The following is a 15,797-nucleotide window of genomic DNA, read 5'->3' as shown; positions in this document are numbered from 1 at the left end:
CGTTATATTGTGGAAATTGTTGGTTTAAAGTGAATCCTAATTATAAGGAATACTACTGGAAAACTTATTGAATTTGATAAAAACATGATATATCATTGATATCTTTTTATTTCAACTTGAAATGATATCAAAACATTTTTTTTAATATATAGATTTAACAATATTTAAAATAGTTAAATGCTCCTCGTTGGTGTATAATCTTTTTAATAAATAGTTGATTCCATTAATTTACTTTTCTTTTATTGACACGCAATCAGGTATAAAACAACAACATACGGATACCCAAGCTAAAACTTGAACATATTAATACTCGAATCGATCATACCCGAACCCATTAAACCATATGAGTCTGCATTTTTCAGCCATATCTATACCCGAGCCCAAACCTGAATAAAAAATGAATCGGTTCTTGGTCTAATTCTTAGACCTGAAGAAAAATGGGTCTTTTGTAGACCCGACCTGGTATATACTCAAACCCTCTAACCCATATGAGTCCATAATTTTCAACCGTACCCGGATCCAAATTAGATAGGATCAGGTTTGGGTCTAACTTTTAGACCCGATTCAGAATCAGGTCGGATATGACCCGACCAGTTACATCCTATCTCAGTGGCCTCATCGGAATGTTTTTCGACATTTATGGGCATTATAGTAATCTTCTAAACCTCCTCAATCAGGCCCTCTCATGTAAAAGGGATCCCCTCTGCTTCCTTCCTAGTTCCTCCCTATATCACTCTAACCAAAAAATTACGATTTTGTCCTCTCTGCATACCCGCCTGCAGTCCTCCGTTCCGTCGCCGGAATTCTTCCCCCGTCGGGATCCTCCTCCGTTATCTGTGTGAGTTTCATCTCTTCCCTCTACGAGTTCTTCTTCGTCTCTCTCTCTCATTCTTTTTTTTCTTGCTTCCTGTAAAACGAAGCGAGTCGTGTAGAGAAATTAGGGGTTTCTTTGACGAATTTTAAGGTTTTACTGATGATTAGCGTATGGATCTTCGTCTTCAGATTGGCATTTTGGGCTTCTTATGATGGTCTTCGTGGGATTATTTGATGGTTTTCTTTCGTTGGATGAGTGATATGGTTGTGTTTTTTGTGGCAAATTACGGTTTACTGTTCCTTTGGTGGGGATATTTTTCAGTGTATTCGTATAAGGGAGTGGGGGAAAGATGTTTTTGGGACAAAATCGTAGGAATCAATAGAAAATACAAATCGCTCTAGATATAACAAAGTGTTTTTGCGAAATCTACGCAACCACGCAATCTTCATTCTCATTCTTGATTATGTTTGAAGCCTCTAACATTTTGCTTGGAATCTATCATTTTGCCCTAATTGGAGGGAGTACTTTGCGGTAGCTAGCTTGTTTAATATTTATCTGTACTCGAATTGAAAGGAAAACTCCCAAAATTTCGGGAAATCTTCTCATTTGGATTGGTGCGCATTTCATGGTTGAGGGCTATAGATTAGTTCTGTGGTGTTCAATATGGCTGCTTACTTTTTCCATTAATCTGGTGATCGTTTCATTAATAACGTGCTAATTTGCTAATGTTTGGGTTTAACTTGATTGTTTGATATTGAAACGTGGTATGGCTTCTTGCGGTTGCACGTTGTGCTGTTTGTTCGATTGCTGTATACGCACATCAATGCCTGATGATCTTCATGATCATATTATTATTTACCTGCATGGGATTGGTCCGAAAAAGGATTCCTAGGGAATTCTCGTATTTGGATCCTACATGATGTGTAAAAGCTGGTGGAAGATTACTGAGGGGCTCAGTTGCCACCTTATTGGTGATAAAGGGCAATTCCCCTTGAAAATGCTTAAACTAAACTGCTTCCTCTGGAGTTTTCGAGTACCAGGATTTCTGGGAATTTTCCACCAAGATTTACCATGAGGATAACACACCCTTACAAAGATGGTCGTTGAGATTTTTGGGACAGGGGGTTGGGCTTGGTTGTGATGTGATTATAAAGAATTACATGATCTGTATAACCATCTAAGCAGATGTGTCTAATGATGCTTTGTCAGATTACTGTGTTAAATCCGTTTAAGGGATAGTTGTTCGTGTGCCCAAGGCTTGTCAACACACGTTCTCCAAATTTCATGAGTCTGGAGAGGTTTGCTTGAAATGGCAAGCCACATGTTGCAGGGAGCCCCTTCAACAGGTTCAGTTTATGTTTGCGACTTGCCACCCGGAACAGATGAGAATATGCTGGCAGAGTTCTTTGGCACAATAGGTTTGTTGAAGGTATTGTACGGTCTGGCTTGCATAACGCAGTTGTGGTGGCAGTAATTTTGACATTGTTAATGGACTTACTAACATAGTTTTCTTTCTTTTCCAATGCCTAAAATCTTTCAGAAGGACAAAAGGACAGGTCGTCCCAAGATCTGGTTGTACAGGGATAAAGTGACCAATGAGCCAAAAGGGGATGCAACAGTAACGTATGAGGACCCACATGCAGCATTGGCAGCTGTTGAATGGTTCAATGATAAGGATTTCCATGGGAGCAGAATTGGTGTATTTATAGCTGAGTCCAAGAGCAAGGAACCTGACTTAGGTGTGAATGGAGTGGGTGGTGAGGTAGGGGAGGATGGTAGGGAACCAAATGGAGGAGGGGGAAGAGGTAGAGGACGAGGTGATGCATCAGGAAAGGCATGGCAACAAGATGGAGATTGGTTGTGTCCAAATACAAGGTCTGTGATATTGGTGAGCAGCTCTTTCTTTGACTTTTATAGTTTTCAATTTGTTTGATCATTCAAAGGTTTTGTGTATGATATTTGATTTTCATATTTTATTTGGCCCATATTTCCCACTTTAAGCAGCTGTGGCAATGTAAACTTCACATTTCGTGGTGTCTGTAACCGATGTGGGACTGCCCGTCCTCCTGGTAGCTCTGGCACAGGTGCTGGAGGTGGTGGTCGTGGGAGGGGCCGAGCTGCCAATGATTCGGGTGGCCGGGGTCATGATGTTGGTGGTTCTACTGGACTTTTTGGTCCAAATGATTGGCCATGCCCCATGTAAGTCCTTTTCCCAGCTTCCATTTTAAAGATTTAAATGGTGCTTGCTCCTTCTGGTTCTTGAGGGGTAAAAAAAAAGACTCACCAGCTTCAGGTATTTTTCTGTAAGTATAGAACTGTTGACCTGTCATAGTTTTGCTTTATTGCCCATTATTTCTTTCTGACATTATTGTCCTCCATTGCCTTTTTTGGAGGTTCTTTCACATATCCCTTGCTTTATACATTTAATACGGTTGCTAAGACTTTTTGTCGTCAAAATGCTTTATTTTCTTGGTGAACTATATGGCAACTGGTAGTTGCTCGTGTTTTCTGACTTTCCCTGTATGAGGTTGATGCCACAGATTATTTATGGCATTTGATGATGGTTGTGTGGAATCTAAAGTTTTCACTAAACTTACCTGACTTACTGGAGGTCTTTGGATTTATAACCTGAAGAAACCGCACCCGGCCCGAAGACCTGGTCGCGCTGGCTCAGCCTGCCATACCTACGGTCATCATGTCGACAGCATAAAACTCCGAGGCTAGGACCCCTGCCCCCGGGGCCTATGCTACCCGTTGGCTTGCGCAGAGGGGTGGCACTCATAGGAATCGAACTTTGACTGCCGTCTAGCAGCCAAGGCCCCATCCCACTGCACCCCCCCCCCCCCCCCCCCCCCCCCTGGGGGCAGAGGTCTTTGGATTTGCATTTAAAATAAATCTTCTTCCTTTCTCCTCTCTCTTATTTCCTTAGTCAAAATTTTGACTTGTATATTATTTCTTGAAAATGGTTTAAGAGTCTATTGCAACTTATTAGTGCATGATCCTGTATGAACTGGCTGCATGGAGGTGATATGCATGGTTGGAAAAACTTTTCCCCTTCTAGCATTTGCTAATTCTTTAAAAAACTGATGCTATGTGCTTGTTATATGATGCATTCTATATTTGTTGGTCTAGATTAGGAAAAGTAGGTTATTTACTTAGTCTTCTAGATATTTGTTTCTTATGCATCAAATTGTTTTTTTTCAGGTGTGGAAATATCAACTGGGCAAAACGCACCAAATGCAATATCTGTAACACCAATAAGCCTGGCCATAATGAAGGTGGTGCTAGGTGAGGGTTTAAGTGGTACAGCTTTTATATTCTTGAATATCTCAAATTAGTTTCTGGTAATTGAAAACCAAAAAATGCTATTTAAATGTTAGACTGCAGACATTGTTCAAATCCCCAAAATCTTGTAGTTTTGTCTGTGATAATTGTGCAGAGCAGTTGGTTGCTTGTTCAGTCTGTTCCATCTGTTCAGCAAGCTGTGAGAGAACAATTGCTGGTATTTCCAAATGAAAGGATGGCAGTTTGGCTTGTTAAATTGTATGCATATTTTTTAGCTTGAACTGCATTTTCATGTTGTAAATATGCTGTGGGCTTAACAAAGAGCCCCACAGTTTATTTCCTTCGAGTTCACTACCCTCAAATGACTCCTTTAGGCCTAGAGCTAACTAACTATGTCAACTTTGCTTGCTTGTTGGTTGCGTGATTTAATATTAGTTTTTTAAATAGTGGGATAGGTATGGTTGGGCTCCTACCTGTCTTTGAGTTCTCAAGTCTAAAGACTCTCAACTAACTAATCTAAACAAAATGGTCAATGCACTATCAAAGAAAAACCTGCAAAATCTGATCCAATTTAATGTGATCGATTAACTAAGATGTTCAACCGTATGCACACTCGTTCTTATATCTTTGTGACTGTTAGAAAGTGACTTGGAATACCTTGGGTTCAATAATGAACCCATACTTATGCACGTAAAGTGCAAATATACCCATTAAAGGGAAACAACACACGCACATAATGTGCCAATACATAAAACCCATAAAAATGGAAAAATATGACTTAAAGTCATAAGTTACATATCATTGAAGAATAATGGAGAAGGGGTGAAAACCCCATTACAATGGAGCATAAGCTCCCTCTAGAATTCCAAAAATACAAAGGGGAGAGCCCCTATTTATAAGCAAGAAAAGGAGCCACAAAGGGGGCTCCCAAGAGAGTCGTTGGGAGCCCCCAACGGTCACATATGTGACCGTTGGAGGCTCCCCAACGACTCTTTGGGGAGCCTCCCTATGTGGCACAAAAGCCGAAAATTAAAAAGGGAAAAAAGAAGAAAAATAAAAAATAAAAATGGAAAATTACAAGCAATATTCCAAAGTGGAATATGCGCAAAACAGGAATTTACAGAAATACCCTTTTGGGTGAATAAAGAATATATATTTATATTCATATATATATAGATATACATATACATATATATATATGTATATGTATCTATATATATATATGAATATAAATATATACGAGATTACAAATGACGATAATACACATATTTTAACATCCCCCCTCAAACTTTGCGGGGAAAAAAACCCGAAAGTTTGGAAAATCAAAGGGAAGTCTTGAGACGAAGTCCAATTCTTCAAAAGTCTTTAAGAAAAAACTCCATCTTCATGACAGATTGAGCTAGGTCTTCAAGTCCAATTCCCCATCGATCGAATCCATGATGCATCTAATGTTCCACATCTTTAGCGATCCTGTAGAGAATCAACAAAGAAACAAGTAAAACATATCTTTGCACTTTTACTCAAATGGACCATTTCTAACTAGCATAATTATGGATGACCTATGTTTAGAAATTATGCAAATTATGCAGAAATGACACTTAAAGTTTCAAAATCATACATCATGTTAAAACAAACTGAGCGGAAGCAAATTATGCAAAAATAAATTGTAAGAATGCATAATGCATTCATAAGGTCCAACATTGGACAAATATAACCCCATAATGGGGAATAACAAAATGATCCACAAAGGGATACCACAAGAAGCCTACGAAGAGACATAAAATACCTATGCTTTATTGAATGAGAGCCCAAAAAAAGGCCATAAAGAGCATATGCATATACTTATCATTAAATGAATTAATACTCAAAAAACTCATTAATGATCATGCTTCAAACATGTAATGAAGTCCCAAACAAGAGAAACGAAGTCTCCAAGCATACTTTAGGTAAAATAAACCCAAGAGTTCACAAGGTTTTAAAATCATTTATGAAAGTCATACTTAATTGACAAAATCCACATTTTGCATATAAGGGTGACAAAAACCATAAGCACTTAATATATAAATTAAATGCTAAGAAATCAACTTGATATCCATATCAAAAAATATGAGTTACTTGAAAAACATAAGTCATGAATGAAATTTTGCAAATTTCAACAATAGTTTATCCATTACAAACAACTTCCTCATTAGTCCTCCAAAACCCATAAATCAAGTGTATAAGTTACTAGATCAAGAATATAAAGCCATTAAAGGCTAAAGACACATACAAAGGTGTGTAAAAGAACCTCATGTCTACATATAATAATACTTGAAATAAGTGCATCTACGACAAAAACAAGAGAATACATTCCAACATGGACTAAAAAGTATCTCTTGTCTACGTAAAAAATACACTTAAAACCAAGTATGTTTAGCTACTAGAACAAGAGTGATAAGCCAACCATGGGCTAAAACACAATGCATATCTTGTCTACATAAGATGACACTTGAAATGAGTGAAATAAGCCAATCATGGGCATACATCTAAGCGACTAGAACAAGGACACAAACGCCAACATAGGCTAAAAATCACACACCATGGTGTGAATCAACGTGCCTTGTCTACATATAAAAACACTCAAGTCAAGTGTGTTTAGCTACTAGACCAAGAGAGCAAAAGCCAACAAAGGGCTAAAAACACACGAAGGTGTAATAAAATTCTTGTCTACATATGATGACACTTAGATAATGGGCATACAAGGAAAAGACTTTTGAGGCAATAAACTTGTAATGAAAATACACCTCGAATGAAACAATATTCCTTTTAAAACATGAATACTCATAACAATAACATTTTGGAATAAATGCATGTAAAAGTATCTTCAACAAGATGATAAAATAATATTCTTTAGAACAAATGTGTGAACATACACACACCAAGAACACTTGTGAAAAAACACAAGAACACATGTGCACAATAAGCACAACATTCGGAATCATAAATGTGCAAATGCACTCATAAGATTCATAAATAAAAGGTTGGGCTATAATCCCAAAATACCTTGATTTTAAATATACCTTAAAGCATTTAAGGTTTCAAACACCATATGTCCATCACATTTACATAGAAGCATCCATAATATCAATGGCCACAAGAGAAAAAATGAGTGACACACTCATAATTAGAGATCAAATAACAACTCATTTTAGAGTCCCAAGGTGCCCATAACTCACCTCAACAACCATCTATAATATGGAAGGTGGACAATCTAAAATGATACAACACGAGGTGCCCATAACTCACCTCGATAAACATCTCTAATATGACAATAATAAGGCCAAATAAATGATGCATTAAATAACATGTGATGGACAAATATAAATGCCACAAAAGGGCAATAAACACATAAGGAATCATTTTCCAAAAAGTTTTTACAAAGAGGACCGATTTAACAAATTGAATCAAAGGTCCAATATACTCCATCAAAAACAATTTTGCATAAACACGAATTATGCCTAATCTTTAAAAGAAGTCTTGTATCAAAAAGACCACAACATAAAGAATTCATCAAGACAATCAAGCTTTTAATCAAAGAAATCATAAGAACCGTAATGGTTCACAAAGAAGGCTTTTAACACAATACTCAAGGAAAAAGTACTTGAAAATTTATAGATTTGGGATTAAATCCCATACAACAAGTTTTAAATATTCTTTGATTGAGATGAGATATGCGGAAACGTACAAGGTGCTATAAGCACTTACAATGATTTAAAAAGGACTCAATATCTAAATTCATTATGTTTTTCACAATAAGAAATGTGCATAAAGGCTCCATAATGCAAAAATGTCTACGAAGAGACAATACACATGTAAGCACACAAGGCTTTATAAAAGATGTGCACGAAAGCACTCATACAATACTTGAACAAATACACACCAAGGTGTAAACAAACATGCACTAAGGCATGTATATCATAAAAAAGAGGGAATGCATACAAGCGCAAATATTTTGAGAAGCAAATGTGCACAAAATGCAAAAAATACACAAAAGTGAGCAAGTATGCACTTTATAAAAAGAGCAATGCTTGAAATTCTCAAGTTTTAATTATGTAATTACATGCTTGACAAGTGCAATTGAGGACAACTAAAACTATATTATGGCCAATGTAGGCATTTTTAAAGATATTATTAAGAGATTTCGAAACCTTATGAAAAATACAAACCAACAAGTTTATAAGGATGAAAAATGAAATCATTTATACCAAAAAAGGATGCAATAGATGAACTATGCATTCTATGTGAGAAATTCCCTTTTAAAAACAATCTTTCCTAATGGTTTATCATAAATAATTTTTAAAAAAAGAAACATTGAAAAACTTTTTAGGAGTTCTTATAAGTTATCTTTAACAAGAACTACTTTAGGATTCAACAAAGATTTTAGATGTGAGAGATTCTCATATAATGATTATATCAAATTTTTCAAAAATCCATAATCAAGAGAGGAACTCAAATCAAATTAGGGTTCATATGAGAGTTAAGAAATTTTAAGCAAAGATCATTATTTTAGCAAGAGATCATATATAATTTTAAAAGTTAACTTATAGGTCAATCATGAAATACTTATTTAAGAACTATAAATCTCACATAATTGAAGGTAATTTTTAAAAACATAAATTACTATTATATGCTATGAGTAGTTCGATAAATAGACACGAATTTTATATTTGGACAACAAACGATTTCACCAAATTTAGAAGGAGATATTTTCAAAATATATGAGCACACGAAATATGAAAAGAAATAATTCAACTATCATGACCATCAAACGAACAAACTATATGCAAGAAACATACTTTCAAATGCATAATACTTTTTGAGAAAAGGGATACATACCGAATAACTTCAAAAGCATAATACTTTAGGAAGAGCAATGAATACTTCACCATTTCTTGAGCGACACGCTTTCCGTTGCACCAAGAGACAACCCCATCGTGACCTTGCTTTGATACCATGTTAGAAAGTGACTTGGAATACCTTGGGTTCAATAATGAACCCATACTTATGCACGTAAAGTGCAAATATACCCATTAAAGGGAAACAACACACGCACATAATGTGCCAATACATAAAACCCATAAAAATGGAAAAATATGACTTAAAGTCATAAGTTACATATCATTGAAGAATAATGGAGAAGGGGTGAAAACCCCATTACAATGGAGCATAAGCTCCCTCTAGAATTCCAAAAATACAAAGGGGAGAGCCCCTATTTATAAGCAAGAAAAGGAGCCACAAAGGGGGCTCCCAAGAGAGTCGTTGGGAGCCCCCAACGGTCACATATGTGACCGTTGGAGGCTCCCCAACGACTCTTTGGGGAGCCTCCCTATGTGGCACAAAAGCCGAAAATTAAAAAGGGAAAAAAGAAGAAAAATAAAAAATAAAAATGGAAAATTACAAGCAATATTCCAAAGTGGAATATGCGCAAAACAGGAATTTACAGAAATACCCTTTTGGGTGAATAAAGAATATATATTTATATTCATATATATAGATATACATATACATATATATATATATATATGTATATGTATCTATATATATATGAATATAAATATATACGAGATTACAAATGACGATAATACACATTTTAACAGTGACCACTTTACCTTACCTATAACTCAACCTTGATTTATATGTAGTTGTTTATCTTTGGATTTTTAAAAGGGAAAGTATTTGCGATATGATTGGAGGTAGAATTGATTATCACACTATGCTAGATCCACACAAGCTGGAAGAAAAGTGCAAACAGAATGAGAAGAAGGTTGAAAAAATACCTCTCTAGATTTTCCTTGGGAAAGCTTCAAGTAGAAGCATGCGACTTCAGTCCCTAAAACAAAAAGAAATTTTAAAACCATTTCTTCTTCTCTAATGATAATGTCTTAAGACTGGCATGTTATAAAACAAGTTAACCGCCCTTGAAATTCTTCTTGTAAAAATATGCTTTCTGAGAAATTGTATGACTGGCCCTTCAGAAATGATGTGAGCAACTTCCAAAATTTGAATTGGACTCCACATGAGTTGAACCAAGCTATGGAATGATTGTGGGTCTACTGGCTCATAAAGCTGAACGTACAAGCAGATAACCATAAGGTGTGCTCTTAGGCAGGTCTGCCTTTAAACGAATTAATGTGCCTGGCATGTGGTTTCCTGATGGGGTTGACTCTTGGCTGCATCAGTTGGAAGATTGACATTATTATTATTTCTAATATCATCATCAAGCTTTATCCCAACTACATGGTGTAGGCTTTGTGAGTCTTGTTTCTCCAGCCCTTCCTATTTAGAACTACAATTTCAGTCCCTTTTCTGTTCTTCATATCACTTCTCACTACCTCCTTCCAAGTATTCAGTGTTCTTTGATTCTTTCTCTTTTCTTAATTCTTTCAACTTACATCATGTGAACTTTTCTTACTGGTGCTGTAATACGTCTTTGTACAACATGTTCAATTCATCTTAAATAACATTCTCTAATTTTTATTTTATTTTTAATTCCTAGAACTCATAAACATTTTCTGATAAATTCATTTCTAATATTATCACTTTTCAAAACTTCCATACGTCTATCTTAGCTTACACATCTCCAGAACATTCACTCTCTTCTTGTTGCTTCTTAGTTGCTTAACATTAAGCAGAATATAAGAATATGGACTCATAGCATCTTCCAGAGATGTCCTTTTAATGATAGATGCATTCTTTTATCACATAAGACACCACTAGCTCGTCTCCACTTTATCCTGCCAACACCAATCATTCTCGTGACATCTCCTTCAATTCCACCATCTTGTTTATATCAACCCTAAACATCAAAATTTATAACATTGTTTAGTTGTAACATCTTATTATTACATTTTTCTCACTAGCTACAGTCTTAGACTCCACATATTCTGTTTTTCTTGTACTAATTCTTAAACCATTTTTCTCTAATATGCCCTACCAAAGTTCTAGTTTTCTTTGCACATCTTCTTCATTTTGGCTAATATCTAACTCAGAAGGTGGGTTCCCTCGGGGTGGCATGTAATGAATGCCCCCATATAGGATGGCGAGAAACACATTTACTGAATTGAAGAAGAGGAAGTTCCTGTTTGCAATCTGTTATGATTATGATTGTTAATTGTTTGTTAACCTAACACTTCATGAAAGTGACCAAAAGATGCTCGACTCCTGCCTCTGTTAATATAATGACATCATTGCTTTTGTCTGTTTGAGAATTGCTGGTGAATGTAATGCTGATGTCTAATATTGCTATAACGTCTGTGTTAGCTTGTGTTAAGGTTTGCTTTCAAGTTTTGCTCAGATGTTATTTTATTTCTTGCATTTTGCATGCATCAAAATATCTTGGCCCTATTAAAGTTCAAAAATTAATGAAGAAAAAAGGCATCGTTAAGTAGACATTCTTTCATCATTTTCTTTAAATAGTTATTTTAAAAACATTATTCTTTTTTTGTCATCAGAGGAGGACGTGGAGGTGGTTATAAGGAATTAGATGAAGAAGAAATTGAAGAAACGAGAAGGAGACGTAGAGAAGCTGAAGTACCAGCTCTTCCTCCTTGCTTGTTTGTGCAGCATAGTGGAAATGGTACTAATCTTATTTTCTTCCCAGGATGATGGCGAGATGTATGATGAGTTTGGGAATCTCAAGAAGAAGTTCCGTGCCAAAACTCAACAAGCAGAGGCTACACAAGTGCTTCCAGGCTCAGGACGGGCAGGATGGGAGGTTGAGGAGTTAGGTATGCAAGAAGTAACTAACATGTTCTATCTTAAAATGTTATTCAATTTTTAAGAAACATCGTGGGATGTGTTGGGGAAAGTGGAGACTGCATGAGAGACAATTGTTTTTTAAAAGAAAAAATTATGGGAAAAAGGGAAAAAATAATTCTTTTGGTAATAGCTACTTGAAAACTATGCAAGTTCACTCAACTTCAAATAGTGATGCTTTGGCTTAGTTATTAACAGTAACCTGCAAACAGAGAGCATGTACTTGGCATTTCAGTTAACAATTTAAAAAATCTCTGCAGTAGTTGTGGGTTACCAGTCAGTTACTACTAGTTAATAGAAAATTGCCTCTCTAACAATCCATAAAGAAGTATGATAACAAATAAATAATGCTATAGAAAGAAAACAAACATAAATTTAAATCAATCCCGAACTTGAAAGATCACACTGGTAATACAAATTGACCTTCTTCAAGGCAGCAGAAATTTAGCCCAGGGAGTGATTTAATTTGTGGTAGAAAATACTGGAAAATAGATCGCAAGTTGAGAACAATCTTAAATCCTGGTTTCAAAATAATTGGGATGTACTTCATTTTTTTCCCTGAAAAAGAGGAAATGAATTGTTTCCTAATAGAAAGAAAAAGGAAGTACAGAGAAAATGGCATAACAGAACCATACTATTAGACATTGCTATGGGTCAAGCGTATGAATAATGTCTGGGGCATATTACTTGCTAGGTGAGGTTTAATGCATCCCTATAAGTGGCAACTTAGGTCTTTCCTATCCTGTGAGCTTTAGGCCTCAATCCTCATGTCTCAAAGTTGTGCTTGTTGCAGGAATAGGGTGTGATAGTTGTATGCCTTCTGTCAGTGGTACTGTAGCCTGTGCTAATAAATACGTGAGTTGTATCATTTAGTTGGCAATGTGAAAAGAAATATACGCACCTGTAGAGCCTCATTATAGACTGAATTTTCTTACTGATGTATTTGTAAGGAAACAAGTGGAAATACAATAGAAAAACCACTAAGGATAAACAAAGAACAATAAAGAGTGCACAAGCCCTAGTCCACCAAGGGACAATACAATAACCAAGTGAGAACAATCACAAAGGCACAATCCATGCACACAAGAGCCACTATGGTCACACACAACACATATAAGCCACTAAGGGAGCACACAACACATAAAAAAATGTATTTTCACTTAAGAAAATGCTTAGAAAGCATTAAAAATACAAGAGAGGGACTGCCTTTAAATAGTCACTCCAAAACACAAGGGGGCTGGCCCAACTACCCATTGGACCAGCCCAACAGCTATATTTTACATAAAATAAAGAAAAGAAACAGAAAAAATGAAAAATGAAAAGACGAGTCAGTCCTTAGTGGACTGACACCTATTACATAGGTGAAATGACTGAAATACCCCTGATGGGTATTTCAGTTTATATATATATATATTCATTTTAACAGTATTTACCTTTGTGGTGGTTGTTGGATATGCTATGTGCCTGATTGCCTGCTGTAGGACATTGTGAATTGTGCTTATCTTGTTCTGGTTGACTTCCTAGCTTAATTGGATTTTTACTTAAGGAAATTGGATGCAGTGTTCTCATATTGTAGTAATATCTTCTTTTTTCCTTTTTTTGCCTGACATTTCAGAATTTAAATGTTTTCTGCAAAATACCTGAATGAAAGCCTAGCTATATGACTAATTCTAGACTGATGGCCAGGTCATCTGTCAGTGTTCAATGTGGCGTGCTCCTGTGAATCCATGTTGGTACCTTATGAGTCCTAGGTGTTCAACGGTTTATGTTGTCCACCTCTTGTCAGTGATTCTTAAGTTCATGAGAGAACTATTTATTAGATATAGAGATCTATAACATCATAGAATATATATTCAATGTTGTTTTTAGTCATGATGGCTGCAATGCTCACAGTGGTTTTCCTTGCCATTCCGATTGTGCTAGGCATGATTGAAAGAGATAGTAGAGACAAAGGCAGAGATAGAGGAAAGTACCATAGTGAAAGGGAGAGCAGCAAAAGCAAGGAGAGGGATGGCTACGATCATGAGAAGGACCACAAAAGGAGCTGGAGCCGAGAAAGAGACCGGGATCGCGAGAAGGACAGAGGAAGGGATAGAGATCGGGATAGGGTGCGGGATCACGACCGTGGAAGGGAACGAGATTATGAGTATGATAATGATAGAAGCCGTGAACAAGGGAGAGATCGCCGACGGTGAAGCAGTTTATGATTTATCTTGGTCTTGGTGTAAGTAATCTGGTCTCGGCTTTTACTATTGAGCTTCAGGTTGCTATAGAAGTTATTCAGTGGATGAGTTATGCCTTTTGATGTTGCAGGATTTGCGGTGAAATTCTTGATGGGGGCTAAAGAGAATAAATCTTTCAACCAAAAATTTTGCTTGTCAAATTTCTCCTATGTATGAAAACTTGGCCAAGAAAGTGCTGCTCTGAAATTTTGCTTGGTGTTTTGGGATGTGTCTTTCATTTTTTGTACACAACATGCAAGTTATGCAAATTGGGTAGGGGAAAATTGCTTACATATGTTTCAGTTCTACGAGTTTTTTTGGGAATTGAAGTGTTGGCTCTTTGTTCTTCCTAGTATAATGAAAATGCCCCATTTCAGCGTTCTAAATTCTAACTGGGTATTTTTGTTACATATGATGGTAAAAGCAACTGCCATCGTATTACATAATGTAGCCTCTTTTGGCCTACATATTGATGGTTGAAAGTTCCCTGCGGTGCATGTTTGGCATAACTTGAAACACTACAAGTTCATGGTTTTCATTGTTCTTTAGAAGCAGCGGTCATGTAACTTGGTCGAGTACTAATAGCGATGATTACAAAGTAAAATACATATCTTGTTTTCTATACAATATTCGCCTAAAAAAATCGAGGGGTCTTCGTATGGTCTATAGGAGGCCATAGATGCGTTGTTTGTACAAGGTTCAATTTTGCAGTACCAATGAGGCCTATTAGGTGGATCATTTTGTTTTTCTTCAAGTTTACATGCCAAATTATGAGGCTGAGATAAGTCAAATGTCCATTGAGGATCCTACAAGTTTACGGACCAAAAGCATACGCTTTTGTGGAAGCAGTACTTATGAATGAAATCCATGCTTCATCAAACAAGGGTAAGCTTTGGGAAACCAACTTTTGAAATATGGAAACTCCTCTAATGATATGCCCGCTTTTCCCCACTTAACAAATCATTTTCATTTTGCTTCCTAGCATTTTTCTCTTGCTTGTGGCTTTCCACTCGCTTCTCTCTCACAATAATGATTTTATAACAAGCTTACAGATTGATTCCACATTTCTTTCTACTCTTCTTCATATTCTTTTATTCGCTTCTACTGTTGCTTCATATTGATTCCTATGTTTCCTTTTCGTTTTTCATATGCTTTTGTAATCGCTTCACAACCATATCCCACTTTATATTACATTTTAACTTGTTTTTTCGCTTCGATTTCATGCATCACCTCTCTCTCTCTCTCTCTCTCTCTCTATATATATATATATATATATATATATATATATATATATATATATATATATATATATATATATATATATATATATATATATATATATATATATATATAGAGAGAGAGAGAGAGAGAGAGAGAGAGAGAGAGAGAGAGAGAGAGAGCATTGGGTTCCACTCGTCTAGTAAAAATCATGAGGTCTAGGCTGTATCTACTTAATCTAGCTCTATAGATGTATTCAGCATACTCATTTTGTTTGCCATGGCACCTTTAGAGCGTATTTTATGGAAGTACAATTATGCTTTTTTCAGTCATAAAATTATGGTACTTTGGGCTATTGATTTTTGAAGCTCTTGAAAATCTTTCGTGCAAGTCATAATTGCATGATCGAATACTCATTTTTAGTAAACAAGTTACTCGTTATAATTTGATCTGTAGAAATACAG

At 36.0% G+C, this 15,797-nt stretch overlaps 1 protein-coding gene across 2 annotated transcripts; it reads left to right on the top strand.

The window, feature by feature from the left end:
* The first annotated feature begins 717 nt into the window (after positions 1 to 717).
* Positions 718 to 14,496, top strand: LOC149835640 (transcription initiation factor TFIID subunit 15-like). Of its 2 annotated transcripts, none has more exons than XM_090008647.1 (9): positions 718 to 838; positions 2,024 to 2,243; positions 2,355 to 2,689; positions 2,819 to 3,013; positions 4,019 to 4,102; positions 11,590 to 11,668; positions 11,739 to 11,865; positions 13,817 to 14,117; positions 14,207 to 14,496. In XM_090008647.1, the coding sequence occupies exons 2-8, from the start codon at positions 2,124 to 2,126 to the stop codon at positions 14,086 to 14,088; spliced, it is 1,212 nt and encodes a 403-aa protein (XP_089864773.1). In that variant the 5' UTR covers positions 718 to 838; positions 2,024 to 2,123; the 3' UTR covers positions 14,089 to 14,117; positions 14,207 to 14,496. The 2 variants fall into 2 exon arrangements, with proteins under 2 accessions (XP_089864773.1, XP_089864772.1); XM_090008646.1 differs by having other exon boundaries at positions 2,816 to 3,013.
* The last annotated feature ends 1,301 nt before the right edge of the window (positions 14,497 to 15,797 follow it).

The sequence above is a fragment of the Nuphar pumila genome, chromosome 6 (assembly GCF_984573655.1).
Source record: "Nuphar pumila chromosome 6, dmNupPumi1.hap1.1, whole genome shotgun sequence".
In the NCBI taxonomy this organism is placed as follows: Eukaryota; Viridiplantae; Streptophyta; class Magnoliopsida; order Nymphaeales; family Nymphaeaceae; genus Nuphar; species Nuphar pumila.
Note: the sequence above shows the minus strand (reverse complement) of the source record. Positions and strands in the feature narration are given on the sequence as shown.